We start from the raw sequence: 19,667 nt of genomic DNA, 5'->3' as shown, positions 1-19,667 counted from the left end.
AGATCGATACAGAAAGGGTTGTACCTCCTGTATGCGTGCCAGTCTATTGAGACATCGATCGGTGTAAAATTGCAATTTCTTTTTGTCTTTGTGTATTACATACCACATGGTGTGTATAATATGATGTATTGGGTTGCAATGTGATATGCATGTGCTTTTTCCGTATGCCGTCTATTGCCAGAAAAAGGCCTCATAAAGTTTTATATGTAGCTGTACCACTCCAGCATTTTATTGACATAAGTAAGCGATAATAGTGAGATTTTTGTCCAAAATGTGACCGGCAAACAAATTCAAGGATCGAAGGTTGTGTCTAGCTGCCTACTTATTCATTGCAAATGAAGTACTCTTATCAAGATAATAAATTGAAAAATGAAGTAATATGACATTAAACCAAATGTACACGGAATAAAAATAAATATTTGCATTAAAATTATCGATATATAACTCAAGCATTTTGTTTGGTTTCGATAATGATACTAACTAATGTGGTGTAACTGCAAAAAACGAACTTTTTAATGTTTTCATTCGCCGACGTTTTTTCGTCTGATATTAATCGGGCCGGACGCCAATACTCATTAACGGGACTAATTTTATGAATGGACCTTGATGCGCGGCAGAGCATGACCGACACAATAGCGTGGGAACCCACGCGGTTTCGACCCAGTCGTCCAATTCGATTTTCTATTCACCTGTCGTCGGTTGATTCTCGATTCCGCGGCGTTTGATTAACAACCAAAGTTTTTTTGCCACACGTCTGTTTGTTATTCCCTCCAATTTAGTGTCGTGGTGATCGTTGATGAATTTGAATGAACGCAGATGTGAAATTAACGTCGCCTTTTAAAGTACCCAGACCGGATAGTATTAAATATTACTAGTAGTTTCCCAACTTGACAATGCTATGTATGCAGCATTAGTACCTTGGTGGAATTAAAAGTTTGTTATACCATTTTTATTTTTCCTAATAAGTACATAGTCCTAGGCCTAAAAAGTTAGAAATATTTTTTTGCAATCACGAAGGGCCCCTAAATGATCTGTCATAAACTGTCACGTTAGTGTTCTAGTTATTAACTTATTAACTAGTTGTGTTTTAAATAGAGTATATTTAGCATAGCGCCATGATATCTTCTAAATTTACAAGGTTTCCTTATTCGTACTTACGTAAAAAGGATATGTATATAACATGGCGGCATTGAAGTTTTCGAACTCACGCACTTTCAACATCCTTTCATACAAAGTTAAAGCAGCTTAAACATCAAACGGCGTGAATTTGGCAGCATTAAGGCAGGATAGCATGTCGTGTTCACAGTACAAGTTGGGAACAGCAAGTTACAAAACAGACCCTCTCATTTCCTGTGCCTACATGCGTGTACCCAAGCATGACCATGGGAAGTGGCGTCGGTTTTATGGCCATTTCCTCTGCCGAGGTTCCGTTTGACGAATTTTGTCCGATTTACCAGTACTGGAGTTATGGGAAAGCGATAGCATAGGATTTCCTTTTGTTAGAGGAAGCTAAATTTTGAAATTTGAAGTCAATTTCTCATTGCAGCAATTTAGTCAGCACTGTGAATTTAAAACTTCGTTAACGTTTTTCTGTTCATTTTGGACTGCATTGTAACTAAATTTAGACAATTTGGAACACTATATACGGATCTACTCATAAGTTTAACGTGACTCAAGTGTATATAAACGGGTGTAACTGATGTAGCCTTCATATCACTGATGATGGCATGAGCGCATTTGCCGAAACGTTTGAAAAAATAAAGCATGTCGCTTTTTACGTCTATTTGGGGCGTTACTTTCACCATTAAATTTAGACACTTTGTCTTACTATCTCGTGTCCAAAAGTAACAGATGTTAAAACGCAGAAATAAAAATTAAATCTACTTCAACAAAAAGTCAATGTTCTGTTCAGACGTTGCGAAATATATAAGTGATACCACATTAAAATAAAACCCTGGTGCGAAAATATGTCAAAAATTCTTACGAAACCCCCATTAAATTACGATCATAAATTCATTACCCATAGTTCGTCCCATTACCGTTACCCGAGCACTTGACAATAGACACGTGTCTGAAGACTTATTAGCTGCGCAATAGAAAGCCGAGAAACCCAATCAGTGATCGAAAACCGCATTGTTACGCCACACAAAGGTTTTCGCGACAAAGAAGCGGAACGTCTCGGCGCGCGTGCACGTGTTCTAGAATTGCTTCTTCCTTTCGACCTTTTGTTGTGCAACTTGACAATTAACACACCGGGGAATGTTAATCGGGTTGCTAGGATCTTTTTCCAGTTCCACCAGTTCAGTAAGGATTCTGAATATACCATTTGTTGCATGGATTTATAGCAACTGACATCTTGTACCTTAAATGCTATTGTATCTGCAATTAAAAAGGATTGGTAAAAAATATGTCTATTTTAGATTTAAACAAAAACGCTTGGCTCTATTAAGCTACACCAAATCGCTTTGAAAAATGAATTTGCATTATCCTATAGATTTTTTTACCAATCCCAAAGCGTTTGTTATTATGTATCGAACTTTTTGGAAAACATAATAAACAAACATTTGATGACCACACCACCCAAAAACGTTCAAATCGTGAGATTATGAGCACTCAAAATTAATACTTTATCATTGCGTGTTGCGTGTGAGTGAAGAGCAACGTACATATGTTTGGCCGAAGTCGATTAGATAATCCGTAAAAAAATCCACACTGTGCACGTCAAGTCGAACCGCTAAAACCGGCTTAAACTCAACATGTGATGTCACTGGCAGACCTCTTGCTCTACGACTAGTGAACACACCTGGAAATGTGGATATACATCGAATCACAATAGAATACACACCGAATTGCTAAGTTTTCTGAACCATGAGTAATGAAGTTATGTACAAATTTGTATTGCCACCCTCTAAACTGCAGTACTATGGACGTACAACAGTACAAACTGTGGTATAAGTACTGACAGTGTTTTTTTTTAAGGTGTTTTGGGGGACCGAAACGGTCCCCCAAATTTCTCCAGCGGTTTCCCAAAAGCAAATATGGCTATTTTTGGTATTTAAATGAACACTTGCGGTCTCTTAAAACTACTTAGCGGTCACCCAAACCAAACCTTAAAAAAAACTGAGTACTGAGAGTGATTATACAGAGCAATAACCCTCCAACAGGCAGCATATTTATTGACGATCACTGTTTATAATAAATAGCTGAGAATGAAACATAATTTCCAAGTAACAGAATTAGTCAATCAATTTGTAGTATAAGTAGTATTGACATACAAAAGTTTACATACAAAGTGAGACCAGCCTGATGCTTGACCGATTTTAAACAAGTGTCGTATTTCGTGCCTCATGTGGTTGGTTGCAGTCCACTGCCAAACTGTAAAAATCATATCCGTGTTAGTTTAAGTGAGATGGCGATTTCACTTTAACGCATTAGCACACACTCTGTTCACATGGTGTAAGTTTCAAAATCAAAAGCTGCCAATTAGTTGCGCAAAAGAAACCATATACCGCATTTTTAGGGTCTTCGACATGAAAAACACAGACGTTAGGTTCGAGTCACATAGCTAACGACTGTCGGCTGCTCCGAGATTAAGACGCGAAACTGAAAACCGTTTGCGGTTTGTTTTGTTCCGAATCCTTCAACCGCAGATTTTAGCGATCCTTTGGCACTTTTTAATGAAGTCAGCAACAAAGATGTGAAATTCCGACGCCGTCTGTGGGTTATATTGGGCAATTTCTCCCCTTTAGGCTTTTATGGGGTCAATTCATGAAAGACCAAAAGCCCAACGAGTGCCACGCCTCACAAAGGGCGTAGTCGTAATATATTATAATGTTATATTTGGTTTACTTGTTAACATATCTCCCACATGAAGTATGAGTTATTGTAACTACAACGTAACTTAGGGTTAAAGACCAGTTCGGCCAAATAATGTCAACAGTTTTCTTATTCAAATAGTTACATATACTTTTCAACAGCTATACAATCCAAAAAAAATTCCGCAACTAACTTTCACCCACTTTTTACCCACAGTTGCTGCCCCACTAACAGAGTCTGAGACCCCAGCCCCCCTTCCGTCTGCCCCACTGGCTCGTCAGCAGCCGGGTCCATCAAAACCGATCATTACGGAACATCCAACAAGTTTTCTTGCTTCTGATCCCGGTGAAAACGGTCGTTTATATTGTAGAGCTTCCGGCAATCCACCTCCAACGCTCACTTGGATGAAAGATGGAAATCCTTTGGCAACAACATCAGGTTAGATAAAAGACGTTAACATATTTTACAAGAAATAGTGAAAATATAAAACATACAAGATTGGTATTTCAAGTTATGATTCAACGATAAAGCCAACTAAGATTTCTAAATTAATATTTAAACCAAAAAATATTAAATGACTATCCTTCAGTTTTAAATTAAAACCTCTTACTATAAAATTGTATATATTTCACCGAAGTAAAAATCAATTTCAAAATTTGCAATTGCGAACAAAATGTATGACATTTATGAAAACTTTACGGATTTTTTACGAAAATATAGTGTTAAATAAGTTTTAATTTATGTGTTACGTATAAGACTGCAAAGTGTTGGTTAGTTTAACCTCCAATATGCGTAAATCCATTTTCCACTTATTGAATAAAACCAAGATCTGAACAAACAGACAACAATCGTACTTCGATAATTTATGATCTAACGTCTCGGACTTATAAGTTTATTATGCTCTCCCGTCATAAATTTCATACCGTGGTATTGGTTCTAATGGCTGTAATTTTCGTAATTAAACACTACATCACAAATTATTTAATGTACGTAAGTTACGGTTCCGAGTCGTAAACGTTTATATTTGCCCCCAAAATTATTAAGAAATGAATTACGACTTTGAACAGTACAGAAAAATAGGCGTTACAAGATAGTAAATCGTTTAGTTTGTAACTGGAAATTTTAACCACATTTAATATATTTAAACAAAGCAGCCAAAAAAATAGGCCTTGTTCTGTTTTTCTTTGCAAGCAGTTGCTTAAATCTTTTAGCAGTTTAATGGTTTTGCAAACATAAGAACTGTATCATTCTATTTGAATAAGAAACAGACGACGTCATTTGGGTGAATTATATCATGAAGAACATGAGGTTTCAACGTCGACTGGCCCATTGTTACCATATTCTTCAAGATTGTTATGTATATTGACATAATTAAATCGGTTTTTATATTTGCTGTATTTGTGCCAACTTTTGTGTGATGATCTTTATTTAAGTTTATCACCGAACCAAACTTCAACATTTTCACTGTTTGATTTCAGTTCGTGACGTCATCAAGCTAGCTCCCGGGGATTTAATGTTTCAACGAATTCGCAACAAGGGACCAGATTTAAACACAGGAGTTTACCAATGTGTAGCCACCAACTCGGAAGGGGTCACTTACAGCAGAAATGCATCGGTCCAGCTTGCATGTAAGTGGTTTTGTAAACTTATTTTCGTTAGATCAGCAGCTAAACCTGTGAAGTCGATGTTTTGTTTTCTTCTGTTTGGTTCTTTATAAACAACTGCAGAATGTATCACCGCTGACTAAAGTTTAAATAGGAAATGTTGTATTGAATGTAGTCAATTGTTATTGTGCTGGTTGTTTTAAGATTGGTCATGTAGATATACAAGCAAATATATGTGTCTGATATATTTCTCTCGTCTTTTGTTCTATTTGAATAGCGACCTTTACCTAAAAAACTAACCCATATTAGCGTGAACCTATAGAATGCAGACAATGATATGTATTTTGTGCCTAGTTGTGAGCCATTTGTCATTGGTCATTGAAAACATCTTCTGTCAACTTCTATTTGAATAAGGTTGTATCTACAAATCCGTTGTATTTGCTGTAGAGACTAGTGCCGTGTTCTGGTCGCGGAAATACGTTTTTCAAAATATTTGCTTTTTGAGTCAGCCTTTTTATATTTACTGTTAAATGGAGTAATACTGCCATGACAGTGTTTATAACGTGAAACGCCGGTCTTAAACTGAAATAACTGACATATTTTTTTTTGGTATATGTTGAACGTTTGTTAATTGAAGTTTGAACTGTTACGCGAAGTGGTTTAGAAGTTTGTTTTATCAAAGATTGATTCAAAAAATGTGCTCTGCGTTGAAGCGAATAATTTTGGACCAGTAGACCCAATTTGCAGCCATATTGTTGTGTAACATCCAATATATAGCACTTGTAGGTTGCAGTCAACTTAAACGTAAAAAACGTGCACTGCAAACAGCTGATAATCGCGTACACCTGCGACAAGCACTTGTAGTCCTTGGCCAAGAAACTTCTATATAAGCTTGCATGTTTTAATTGCTCTCGCTTGTCAAGAGTAATCAAGTGGCTCATCTGAAATGCGGCCACTATAGCGATGACGTAAATGGCCGTCCGGCTATTTTGATTGACATGTTATTGCGTGCTGTTGAAGGCTTTTTGTCTTCGCTAAAGCCAAAGAGGCCATGTTAAACTTAAGACAACTGTTCGCCTGTCTTGTACTGCGGTTGCTTGTATTTTTCTGTGTGGGTCTCGAATTTGCCACGGCTTGACTTTTGGAATTGCTACAAGCAGCGCTCGCTCGATTTCGAACAAGGACTTAGCGTTGTTTCGTCACCGCGTGACGTCATTTCGTGTCGTTGGTTGTCTACCGCAAATGTGTGAGCAATTTGAGACTAGGAGTTAGTTGTTTTGGCAACAGATAGGTGTCTTTCTGGCATGACTTTTGCAAAAGTGTAAATGCCATGTGATACGTGAACAACATGCTGCAAAGTTGTATCATCTTGAATTACCAATAAACAAGAAGTACTTGAGTTGCAATATTTACAACAACACACGTCAATTAGCAAATAAGTTGTTTTGTTGGACAACGCCGTTTATGTTTGCTGAAAACAAATAAATGTTTTGTTTACTATTGAAAACCCTTAAAAAGTTTATCTCTTTCATAAACAGAGAGACAGTCGAAACCATGGATAGTAGTTTCAATTCATTACATCAACACACGTAAAATAAAAAAAAACTGTTGTATCGAATAAAAAAGGTATGCTGCAAACACGGTGGAGCAAATTAAAACGTTAGCGATTCCATGGACACAGAGAAATTCAAATTCTTGATTTTCCTTTAAAAGTCATCCAGTCTCAATTCCATCACGAGTCACAAATAGATAGAGAGAGCAGAGTCATTACGTTTTCTGCCCCTTGTACTTAACCCCTACTTTGCGTCCATTGCGTTCCGCCCTTCGCTATATTTGTCTTATTGGCATGTCCAGCTGATAATAAGCCTCCCACGTAATATCGGCGCAACGCTAAAACGCCTGGTTTCCGCTTTCGGGAATCAAACTCCATTATCATGATTTCCAAATGAATGGAGATGATACGTCAATGCCAAGTAACATTTTTTTCGGTTGAAAACTGATTTTTAATGCGGACAACATTACTAAGATTGGCATGTTGTCTTGAAGCTTTGGTGGATGATGGAAAGATAAATCTCCGTATAGCGGTATGTCATTACTTGCGTTGGTTCGCCGGGCAATTTGCATTCCCAGCTTATCAATGCTTTTAAGACCTCTCCTCCCGTTGTCGACCGCTGGATTTACGACTTCGGTGTCTTCTGATTCGGGGTTGCCGGGCAACGGGGCTCGGGCAGCGCGCTCGCCACTTTTGTGTTTGTGCATCCTTCGAGATGTCAGCGGGAGGAGTTTAGGTTTATTTGCATGGCGGGCGACGTTTGTGGGCCCGGCGGCATGCCTTCAATTTCGAATGCCAATCAGCTTGGCAAACAACGCGCGTTGCCAATTGGGAACAAAGCCCAGGCAATTTATCGCCCCCCTAATGGCTGTAATTGCACGTGAAACGCCAATCGGATAGTGTTACTCTAGTTCAAACACATTTGCATTTCCCAACAACTACTTACCATTGCAAGGATTGCAGGTTTTTGGGGAAGTTTTCGCAACTGAAATTTCATTGAATTTATGGGTTAAAACCGAGTTCTATTTGCGTAGCAATATTTTTACATTAAAGAACATCAAAGACAAATTACCACAGGAAAAATTCAAATGGCAGGTTGCATTTTTGAAAAAACCATTCATTTTTTTGTTAAAGGGCGTTTGACATGCATTTGCAATCATTTAACTTTTGTTTAAATACGAAAATTTGCAAGAAATGCAGGTAGTTTGTGAAACTACAATTGTTTGATTTTATGCCAGGGTTCTTGCAAAAATCTTTATGACTTTCAAAGAATGAAGTTTGGTGGGCCTTGCCCGAAAACAATTAGGTAGAAAGCTATTTTAAACACTGAACAGTCACGTATAAACAGAATTTGATCATCACATCATAGCGCAGAGAAAGAATGCATGACATACGGTTAATAGACACAGTGCATCACAGCGTGTGTAACAGGATTAAAGTGCGACTGTCTTGCCACGGACATGCCTCTTCCATCTTTTCGCACAGCCTGTCACATGAAACTCACGCCGTGAAATTATAAGTCGCGTTTCTGCTTGCCAAGTTCCCAACATTCTGTGTTTAGGGAGCTTTTGTTGTGTTGTTGGAGATTGCCATGTTTGGGTAAATCATGTTTAATGGGGATTTGTGAGTCTCCGGTTTGTGCTATGGAGTTATATTCGTCCTTATGCTGGTATTTGTTGTGGTCTGTCACTATACAAATAGTAATGAAGTGAGGCAGGGGTCCGCAACCTTTAGAGCGACACGTGTCAATTTACTTGACATTTTAAAACAATAATGGCTCCAACATTTTGGTGTGTAATGGCAGTTTGTGTGAGTACATTTGACTTTCAGTGTTTTAAACTCATTCATAAGAAGCTCAACTCTTTCAACAGAAGACTCTCCCTACAATTTGTTGTATGGAATTACATACCCACAATTACTATTCATTTAACTCTTAAACTCAAATCAAGCCTGACCTTCTTCTGTTTTTGCTTCCCACGAATTCAATTCCTCAAGTTCGACGAAGTTCATTATCAAAATCGTGTTTTCAGAAGCCGGGGTGGCCGTGGCCTTGTCGCTACTCGATGCTCTTGGCTCTAAACGAATTACGATAATTCAGTTTCCAATTTTCGCTATTCCTGCTTAACGTCATAATTGGATTCTTTCCGACGGCGACTGCTCTTGGTATTGTGGGGGGTGCACACTAGGGGAGGGATCAATCTCTTGTTGAAATGACTCATAAAGCGTTTTTCGGGTCGGAAATCAATTCAATCTTCGCTTCTAGTAAAGATGACTTATTGATGTTGCTGTAATGAGCTCTAAACGTTGATAATAGCCTTACATACTTTTGGACATTTGATGTTTTCAATTTCTTTATGATTGAAACTAAATTTGCAATCTCCTTTGTGTACTTTACTTTTTGTTTTCCGAAAATGCAGACAATTTTTGACAAACGAAGATTGTTCAACATGTTAAAGTGAAGCAAAGCATTATCAACTAATTGTTATTAAATCTTTGGATATGACATAACTTTTTGGAAATTTGATCGATAAAAATGTTCAAGTTTAATTACCGCTTTACTCCAAACTTTGTAGCAAATATATGTGGGCTAAAACGGTTTCAGTTTTCACATCACATGTCCAGCGAAGTTGCTGACAAATAAAATCGGTTACTTCAAACCCGACAACTTTTCAAACGACAGTTGTCTGACTTTCCAATTTGAAGAAAGTTCGGTTGGCTCCTGCCATAATGGTTTGTTGATTCGAAGGATCGATTTTTCAGTTACTTTCCAGACGCGACAAGCTAGCAAATTCAGTTAAAACGCGGCGTCGAGGCGGGCTGAGAGGGAGGGGTGTTTTTTTCTTGTCCCCCTCCGATGATGATCGATCTTGGTTTGACATTAGCCCAGTAAAGTGAGGACTTTTCTCTCAAAGCCTCGTCTCTGGTTTGGCTAAGTCTTTCATCGCATATGCCACTGCATCATTCCTAACCCAATTCGCGATATAATACATAAGTTTAAACTCTACAAACTAACTTTCAAAGAATATTAAAGCTTTGGCGTGTTCGACTATTTCTTATTGTTTGAACTGATTATTTGCTCAGTGTTTATGTGACAAGTTTTTAGTCTTGATGACGTAGTCTGTCGTAATATGTTGTAATGACGTCAACTTCAAACTCAGACCAAAAGATGATGACGTAATTCAACTTGAGGATCGACTCGTTACGTCATACTGTATCGACAATATGAAAACATTTTAGCAATATTCTTCATACAAATGTTGCGACGCAATTTATACTTTCGCTTTACACTGTACATCAACATTCAACAGCAAATAAATGCTTTGTTACTCATACGAAATTGTTCATAGCGGTCGGCGCCGACTTGATCACAATTTGACGTTTTTCCGCCTAGTTTAACGACCATCGTTTTGGTTTCGAATTACAGAGGGCCTTCACATTTGTCCAGACTTATTGCGGTACTTTGGTTGGCCTTCGGTCATTTTCAGTCTTCTTCAAAAGGCAAATGGCCACTCTAGCGATTCAAATCGTAAATTGCTGTCTTATCTACGTTATTAGAATAATTTTGTCTGGTGAAAAAACTCCACATACCTCAGTTAGTGAATTATAGTTTAAAGATTTGCGACAATGTTGAGATGTTTACGCCTGAACCCGTGTTAAGCCATGCGTAACAACTCTTTAGTATTGCTTCTTAGCAATTTCAAAGGTATGTGTTGTAAACCCTTACGCTTTAACAAGCCTTGAGACCATACGTGTGTGGCTGTGTGTTCAAAACACAACTAATTGGCTGATGACTCCAACAATACGCTTTTGCACAAGGATTGGCATAACCTTTACCTTTACCACCAACACTTCCCAAAAGGCGACAGTCAGTATTGTTTGCACCAAAAGCATTGCACTGTGGTGATAACAGCACGACGGAAAAGGGACCTCCGTGCTATCCGTCCATTTTTTCCCAAGTGCTTAAGCACCAGCATCGTGGGTAAGTTAGCTTGCAGTCCTTGAAATGATTGACAGGTTACACACACCGGATGAGCGCAAGTCAAAGTGTCGGATTAATGCGACGGGAAAGTTACTTGCGGTCAAGTATCGTTCAATCGTTCTTCACACTAAAATTCCTTTCCATCGAAGCGATTGCACCAATTGTGGTTACACAAGCTATCGTTTAACGCCCGTAGCTTTTACAGAACTTTCCGTGGCAAGTCAAAATCATGCTCCTTTCTTTATGAGACGTTTAAAAACAGTGACTTGATGCAATTATTTGATCTTTAAATGTTCCTAGTACGTATACGGACTCCGGTTCATGAAAACATTAATTCATTTGCCTTAAGATTTTGAGCGATTTACCCGCCAGGAAACGAGCTGGTTCAGTGTATTTTCAAGTTTAAAGTACTAGTATGCATACGTATACCAATTTTGCAAAAGCTGCTAAGGTTACCGGAAAGCGTAACTTAACTTCCAAGCTAGGCCTAAGAGGGTGTCAAAAGCTGAATCATCCGCGGATAAACCCTTAATCTCTTGCGGTAATTGACCCAGGAGCGTTAACTTCCAATTTCCACAGGTCACCAGAACACCTTTCACCCTTTGCTGCTCTACCTCTCACTTTCTCTCCCGTTTGCTCCGTTCCTCTCGAGGGAGCAGCTTTATTCACGTTTGCATCATTAGCTTGCGGCGAGACCTACTAACGAGGACCCCGTAATTGGCCCTGGAACAATCTGGCATAGGTGGCATCGGTATTACATACCTTTGCAAATTATCCTTTATGTGGATTTCTTCGCTTTATCTCAATGCGAATGTTGCATAAATGTGTTGGCGTTTTGGAACAGTTACCAGTCGGTTCAGGCTCTGCCTTGAATGTAATTGAAACTGGTATGATCTAAGCCTGATTTCAAACTCCGCCTCATTTGTGCCGCAATTGCACTCACTTTAGGCCTAGTTCGGGCTTTGTATTGAAAAAATGAGCTTTTATTCTTTCGGAATTGGCCCCAAATTTCAGGCCCGCTTGCAACTCTGAAGTCAACCAAGGAATTCTTCTTTAGGGCTTTTGATGTCCACAGATACAGTATAAGCCATTATTGAGTACACATTAGTAATGTTTACAAGCAAAATTTAAAGCCCTTAAACCACCCAAGATCATGTTAAGGGAACTGATAGAGTTTCAAAATGTAAGCCGAACTTTTACTGCTTCTGCAGGCTCCGCTTGGGTTTCGTACCACAGTAGCCTCCGTTTAATTATTAAGCACCACCAAGTTTGTTTATTGCTTTAGCCTTGCCTTAGATAGAACGCGGTGGGATGATCTGTTGATGGATTACGATGGGTTTGCTTGCCAAGAAAAACGACGGCCACGTTTTTAGCCGATTACGAAACTGTGATGAAATATTGACGAGGGTGACATGGCCCTTTACCTTGCTCTTTATTCTTATGCGGACTCAACATGAATATGCTATGAAGCTTATAGCGGGAAAAGAGCAAATGCATTCCAAAACACTTGCTTTAATTTTGTGTCACAATGTTGTTGTAGCGAACTGTGTTTATCTTTAAATGCTCAAAAATTCACTTCTGTTGGCGGTGATTTCATATTGGTTTGATGCACGTAATTCGATACCTTGTCTCCCAAATTAAGTATTATTACCTTCTGGGGTATTACCACACTTAAAAACATCTTTTTTTACTTCATGTCTGGTAACATTAGCATTAAGTTTCAAAATTTTGCTGAGTCAGCATAAATACTTGAGACTTGGCACACGTCCTTATGCTTGCCTTAAATAAGGAAGAGGTGAGCTAATGGGGTTAAGCAAGGGGTAATGAGTTCTACCCTGGGATTGATATATTTATAAATGCGGTGAGAGCGGAAAAATACTCCTTGTTAGGAAACGGTATCACCGGCAAAGGACGTGGTACATCCTTCCTACAACGTTTTAACATTAAGTCCTGTGAGATGTTTCTGTTTGTAAACTCGTTCTGAAGATGTTTGAGTTAGTTTTAAAGAGCTTTAATAGTGACATTATGAAGTTCTTAGTTCGACGAAAGACGCTTGTGTTTTTTTCGACAAACACTGTAAATTGAAAATTATATTCTATTTGAATAAGGAATTGAGGATGCTAACCAAAGTTCCTGTCTATTTAAACACTCTTTCTAAAGATGATGGTGTTATATACGAAGAACCTAACAGTGACTTTATATGGTTTTGCATTCAATTGTGACTTTGGTCAGAAACACTGTCGATTTTAATTGTAGTCTATATTTGAATAGGGATTTGACGACGCTTTTTAGGCGAAGTTATGTCTGCTTTACATTTACTGGTTTGTGGGAAAACTTGTTTCCGTATTTAGCTATTTTCTCAAATTGGACAGCAATTGGTAATGATCTCGTCTGTTAAAAGAGGGGGGTATTGCTTTGTGAACACTTTTAACATTGTCACAAACTATACTTTCAAGAGTTATTTCAAACCTGACGCGTTCAGCGTACCCAGAAAGGAAGTCACGACCTTTCAGGTCACACAGTCTCTAATTCCATCGACACCTGGCGCAATTGTGACGTCACAACGCTCATCCCATGCTCCCCAGGATGTCACGTGACCATGTGAAGCGTAACGCGGCTCCTATGATCTGCCTTAACGCCACATCAAGCGAACGGCTCCCTTTAATCGCCCTTGCTCCTGCTAGAAGTTACTTATCGCCATAATAACTGGGCATCTTGGCCGTAATTGTGAGGTATGGAAGACCCAAAAGCTGTCATTTATTTGCGGGCAAATTTAATATCTGTCGCTCTGTGGTGAATAGTAGGGCGTGACTGTGGTTTGTCGCTATCACTGATGCGGTTGTCAAACTTTGAGGAAAAATCGCCTCGGGCTTTGTGTTGCATATTTGGGGATTTTACTATTATATGCAGCATAGCTAAACATTGGACGATATAAGTGTTGTGGCTCCATTAAATGTTTCACATGCACACACTTGAGTTTGTTTTCCAAAACGCCTTTTTTTAAATTCTTTACTTTATTGTTTATTATGTCAATTTTTAAGCTCAGATCAGAGTAAACAAGAACACAAACAGCGTCTTCGTAAACTTAATTATATGAACCAAATACATGTTGTAGTTGAATGTACAGCTTTGATACTCTGCGTGGCATATGGACTGCGCGGAAATGACAAAATGCTATTTGTCCAATTTCGATGTCAAAGTGCTTTGTTGCGATCACGAACTGGAATTTTTCCGCTGCTCGTTATCATAGACGTGACGTGGTTACTGTGTAAATGAAGCCGGGAACATCTTGAGATGTATTTGAACAAACCCTGGCTTGCGTGCCACTTTTAATTAAACCCTAACCGCAAAATCTCTTTTATCCTTAGAATTTATCAACATAGATGTGCCAGCTGAAATTGTTAAATTGTCCAGGTTAATAAAAACCAAAGAATGTTTTAGTTAAACCAAGTAATGAATACTGATAGGATATTGACTAGTGTTTAGTAAGCTTCTTACATTTGATCTTGGTTTTTAATAATTTGTCCAATTTGGGAGTCTGGCTGCTTATATTACTGTGTTCCATCAAAACAGGGTCCATGACAGGTTAGAAATATTGCATAAGCCATTACTACAGTATTGTATGTAACCATTGTCCATATACATGGCCGTTAAGCAAGTAATTTCACTTTAAATCATAGTACGCCAAGCTTTATACCGAATATGTCGTGATCAAAGGTTTACATATACGCCTTAAAGCTGGCCCAAGTAATACATAAATGTTCATCTTGGTTCCCGTTTGAAAAACCTTTGATACACTTAGTGCTATTGACCTAGTAAAATATCCAGCATTGGCCCACATACTCGATCACATCCATCAAATTCTGAGAACTTCCTAAATACCTGGGGAGGTCAAGTCTCCTTACGAACCCCCCTTTGAATCATGTTACATGCGTTCAAAGTGATAGTTAGGCGGTTGGCTTCAGACCTTAGACGTCAGTCGTCACCTGACAATATCGACTCTTCTCCTGTCGAAAATCTCATGATCACGATGGCGCAACAAAAATTTGCGAGACAATAAATTAAATTCCCCCTCCGTGCTACGTTGCTGGTGGGGTGTGGAGTGATATTTAAAGCAAAATAAAATAAACAAGCTTAACTTTCGAATTTTGGGATTTTAATTTCACTGTAGATGGTATGAGCATTTGCTGAAAAATAGCATGTCGCTTTCCACTTCTGCTCCAGGGGTTTTAGGTTTTTGCAAATTGGTACATAACTGAAATACTAGCATTTCGTAACGAGTTAATTAAACACACATACATGTTACAAATACTCTATGCAGTCGTTAAGGAATAATTTCGAAATCGTTTACCACAAGTGGCACAAAACCAAACGTTCAAACAATGTACACGGGGTATCAAAACACAACACGACGGGTGTCACCGCAGTTGAAAGTGTTGTGCCCGACATCTCAAGTAAAACAAACATTGCGAGACTAGGGCGTCGATGAAATATAGATCTGATTCGTCGGCCGATTTCAGACCGGCTTAATCCCACTGTAAACTTTCGCGAACGGGTGTAGAGCGACTACTGTCCATTTTTCTGGGTCGCTTTGATCTATCCATGCACCGGTTTGAAATCCTTCTGACCCTTTGCTGACACATTTTGTACAAAGTATTTTGGAATCTCGCAGACATGTATGCTGTGATTTATAAGGCTGTCCTGTTTTAAAAAGGCTATATCTTAACACCAAACAGCCACCACATATCAGGTACTGAAACAACGAGGAAAAATGTTGAAATTTCAGTAAAATATGTTTTCGGCGTAGGAATAGATTCTTCGATTTTTTGGTCGCTTGATTTGTATGTAAATAAGTTTATAATTGGTTTCATTTCAGTTAGTTGGGGATATTTTAATAGTGTTATGGTGTTGGTGATATTAAACAATGAAACAAAAGACTCTTCAAAAATGCCATACTTATCACTCATTTAGTAAAAAAGAATCAATGTTATGAACCCCTTTAATAACAAGCTGGGCCCTTGAAGACGTTCAAATATGACAACATACCATTTGACCATCATCAAAACGCCCACATATAAATCAAATAGTCTATAGATCATTCGGCAACCATGTCCAGCTGGCTCTTATGACTGGAGCGTAACAATAAATGTGAAGAACAGGTGTGGCAATACGCCGCCCCGGCCAAACCTTTCATGTCGAACCCTTCACAAACCACTGGATCTTGTTTCATATCTGAGTTCAATATTTTTTCGTGGCTTCGGTCATTCCTGACTTGGAATTCCGGTACGACAGGTGCACATGGCTTAAGAGAAGGGAATGAAGATCTCAATAGTATTATGGGGGAATCGTTTAGATGTAAATTGATATTTGGGTTTAACAAACTCTGTATTAAATCAGACTTAAGTTGCTTTTGTTGTTGTTTAGGTGATAATGTGGGCTGTATTTTACACTACATACATGGTTTGAAAACGATGTATTTTAAGAAGCATAAATTCTCGCTGGAATTGTGTTGTTTTTTTGGTTGGCATTTTGGTAGATAACATCACAAACCATTGTTTTCTAGCAATGAATGTAAAACACTTAAAAGCATAAAGCGATACCTGCTATATTAACTGTAACTACTATTTGTGGAATTGGAATTGTGTGAATATGAACAAAAGTTTAAACGTCCTCAACCAATATTTTGTTAACATGTAACCGGACTCCTGGGACAGCGTCAAGCTCATCATGCATGCGTAAGCCTTGTTTTCACTTTTCACGATTCAGTAACCTGCCAAGTAGCTTCAGTATTTATGGGTGACAATATCATTGACCCACATAAATCTTGCCGTCAGTCGCGTTCCAAAACAACGGGCAAATAAGCACTTGGCTTCGTTGTTCCCCTTGTTTACTTGCGCCAAGGGGACTACTGTAGTTAAACGAGATGAAAGGAGAAATTTTCGACTTGAGCATGTTTGCTCAATGCTTGGGTCAGCAGGCGTCCGTTATTGCAGCTGCGCGATTTGTTCTAAATATGTTTTGCGACCACAAGGAATGCGTACTACCGTTTAAATGTTTTGCCCCAAGCTAGAAATAAAACATGGTTGAAGTAATTGTAATTTAGATACAATAAAAAAATAAAAACATCATTATGAATGTTTTTTTTTCTTAATCAAAGTTATGATATGTTAACACCAGTATTAATTTCGCTTTTGCAAATGTTTCATGAAAAATATTTTTTTTCATATTTCTTTTTAATACATTTCATAGTACTTATCTCTCTGATCGTAAAATTTAATTTCACTCGTCTTTTCATGAGTCAAATACACGATATTTCCAATAATCGCGCACCCCCATTGTTTCCAGGCGCGACACATTCCACATTTACCTTTAAACACAACGGGTAGCTATGACGTCATAGAGTTCCACGACTCCGATTATTGTATCGCGTTTCTCGATTTTACAGCCCAATAATTCGGGCCAGTAAAATTCAATCTTTGGTTTAATGTTTGCAAGACCACCCCCTAAGATTGTCTCTCAGGGCACGTTGTTCCAATAAACACGGTATTTTTGGTAAAAGTGGGTAATTGTCTGCTACATAGGCGGGGTTCTGACTTTTACAACTTCAACTACCTCGTTTCGTAGGTTGCTTTACAATTTCATTAAACAACGAACATTTTGCCTTAACAAAATATTGGAGACTAATACCAAGCATAAATATGCCTTATCGACATCTTGACCTTTTATTTGTCATTTCAAGTTATGCCATAAACAACTAATAATGCTTTTTACTTTTATGTCAACACAGATTAAGCAAAAAAAACGTACTCAAGGAAGAATGTTACTAAGACAACCAAAATTTAGTTTAACGACTTTTTTACAATGAAGAAAATTAATTTGTCGGTCTATCTTTAATTTCAACATAACGTTGCAACTTTAACACGAATGTGCGTGAGTTTGTGGGTGTGGCGCGTGGCTTTGTTTTGATGGCGCGCCTCAGTCTTTGAACTGACGCCAGGCGAACTGCGACGTTTCATCTTTCTGTCAAAAGCTCCCGCGGACAGGAAACGACCGCTAGGTCAGGGGGAGGATGGGGGGATCACGTGATAGTATCTTATAGCGTCAGGTCATCACCATAGCTTGTCACGCCAGTGCTGGAGCCAGGTATAGCGTCAGGTGAAGACGGTAAAATTAAACTGCGAAAAAATATTTTTTTGGACAATCTAACTTTACCAGTAAACTACTTTCAAATCATAAGTGGAAAATGTATTAAAAACGGCTCGGATTACAATTTATTGAAAACATTTTTTTTACAACGTTGCCACATATTGGATAACCCTATGCATAGGGTCTGTCAGTACTAAATAACTGTGAGATTGTCTGTTCCCATGATGATCTTGAACTTCCGCAATAAAGTAGTAAACAAATTTGTATTTTTTCATCCCAATATGGTATCGACCGAACATCCTCTAATTCACTGAAACACACTGGGCCCTCTAATTCAGCCCTAGCGTTGCTTCTCTGTGGCTTTTTATCACTTCTCTTCCGTTCAACTCCCAAACGACTTGCACCGAACGAGGCCTTGATGTTGATCCCCTCCTTGCCAGTGTCTGCCTGGCAGCCATATGCCGCCACAATAAGAATCCCAACTCCTTCGGGGCCTTCCAGTAGGCTAACTTGTGGTGGGGATCGGTATTGCGGCTTCTCAGGTAAAAACCCGTCTGTCGTCGGCTTCTTTGAACACCGAAAGCTGCCGCGATAAGCCGGGTTTAATGTTCCTTTGGTGGCAAATACAATGTTCTATGTTGTCAATGGAAAAAGTATAATATTAATTGCCAATGTGACGGTTCTCATTACAAATGGCCTGAGTTACAAGTTGTTGAGTTATACTTTCAAGTCAGTATTGATTAAACATTGGATTGCAATTTTTTTATTGTCTTGTCTTCATACTGTCGTGATCTTTTTACGGTCTTCCTATACGTGTAAAGAGAACTATGACAATCTCAAGCCATTAAAGTGTGTAAACACTACGTCATCACGATCCGATTACGTCATAGGTTCACATATCCGTCCGCTGCGCCGTGGGTTTGCTTGTAAACAAATAAAATCACCTCCCGTGGGTTGGGAACATTGAATCAATAGTTGCTGTGGTTTCTGAATCACTGTACTAAGTCGCTCAAATCCGTTCCCAAAGTCCAAAGTGATTCACCGTAGAAATTAACTGCGCCAGGGGAACCCCCCCACCCCCAATAACACCCCAAAATCAGTTCTCATGAAACGTCCCACGGCGACAAAACTTCCTCTCGCGAAATTTTATCGAAAATTATTTCTGTTGTCTAAGTTTGAAGTCAAATCAAGTGTGCGTCATCAATAAGTCGATGACGCCATCAATAATGGGTTCTGATGCCGGCGGGATTCCGTTGCCCCGGGCGACAGCGTCTGTTACCGTGTGTCTGTAACTTGGTGCTTCTGAAGGATCCTTCAAAATGCCTTCGGAATGTATGTGGTCGTGTCTGTCAATATGATTGACGTTGATTAAATTTCGAGTTTTAACTTACTTCAACTCTTGTGGTTTAAAATCAAGAGTGTTTCTGGTTGCAGTGTGGTGCTGATGTGAACATTTAGTGAACGTAAAATGCAAATGAATGTTTTTCTTTAACTTGAAACCTCTAGGGGTATTGATTAATTCATTGTCTTTTCTGATTTGTTACATTGAATAATTTATTACCCGTCACAT

General features: G+C 38.7%; 1 protein-coding gene across 2 annotated transcripts in view; it reads left to right on the top strand.

Annotated features, from left to right (window-relative positions):
* LOC145237728 (roundabout homolog 2-like) overlaps positions 1–19,667 on the top strand; it is a 75,912-nt gene that overhangs the window by 7,613 nt on the left and 48,632 nt on the right. For both annotated transcript variants that reach the window (XM_080100701.1, XM_080100700.1), the window contains exons 2-3: positions 4,033–4,254; positions 5,295–5,444. In XM_080100701.1, the coding sequence (XP_079956827.1) occupies positions 4,033–4,254; positions 5,295–5,444 (372 nt within the window). The remainder of the gene's footprint in view (positions 1–4,032; positions 4,255–5,294; positions 5,445–19,667) is intronic.

The sequence above is a fragment of the Phallusia mammillata genome, chromosome 7 (genome assembly GCF_965637545.1).
Source record: "Phallusia mammillata chromosome 7, kaPhaMamm4.hap1.1, whole genome shotgun sequence".
NCBI lineage: Eukaryota > Metazoa > Chordata > Ascidiacea > Phlebobranchia > Ascidiidae > Phallusia > Phallusia mammillata.
Note: the sequence above shows the minus strand (reverse complement) of the source record. Positions and strands in the feature narration are given on the sequence as shown.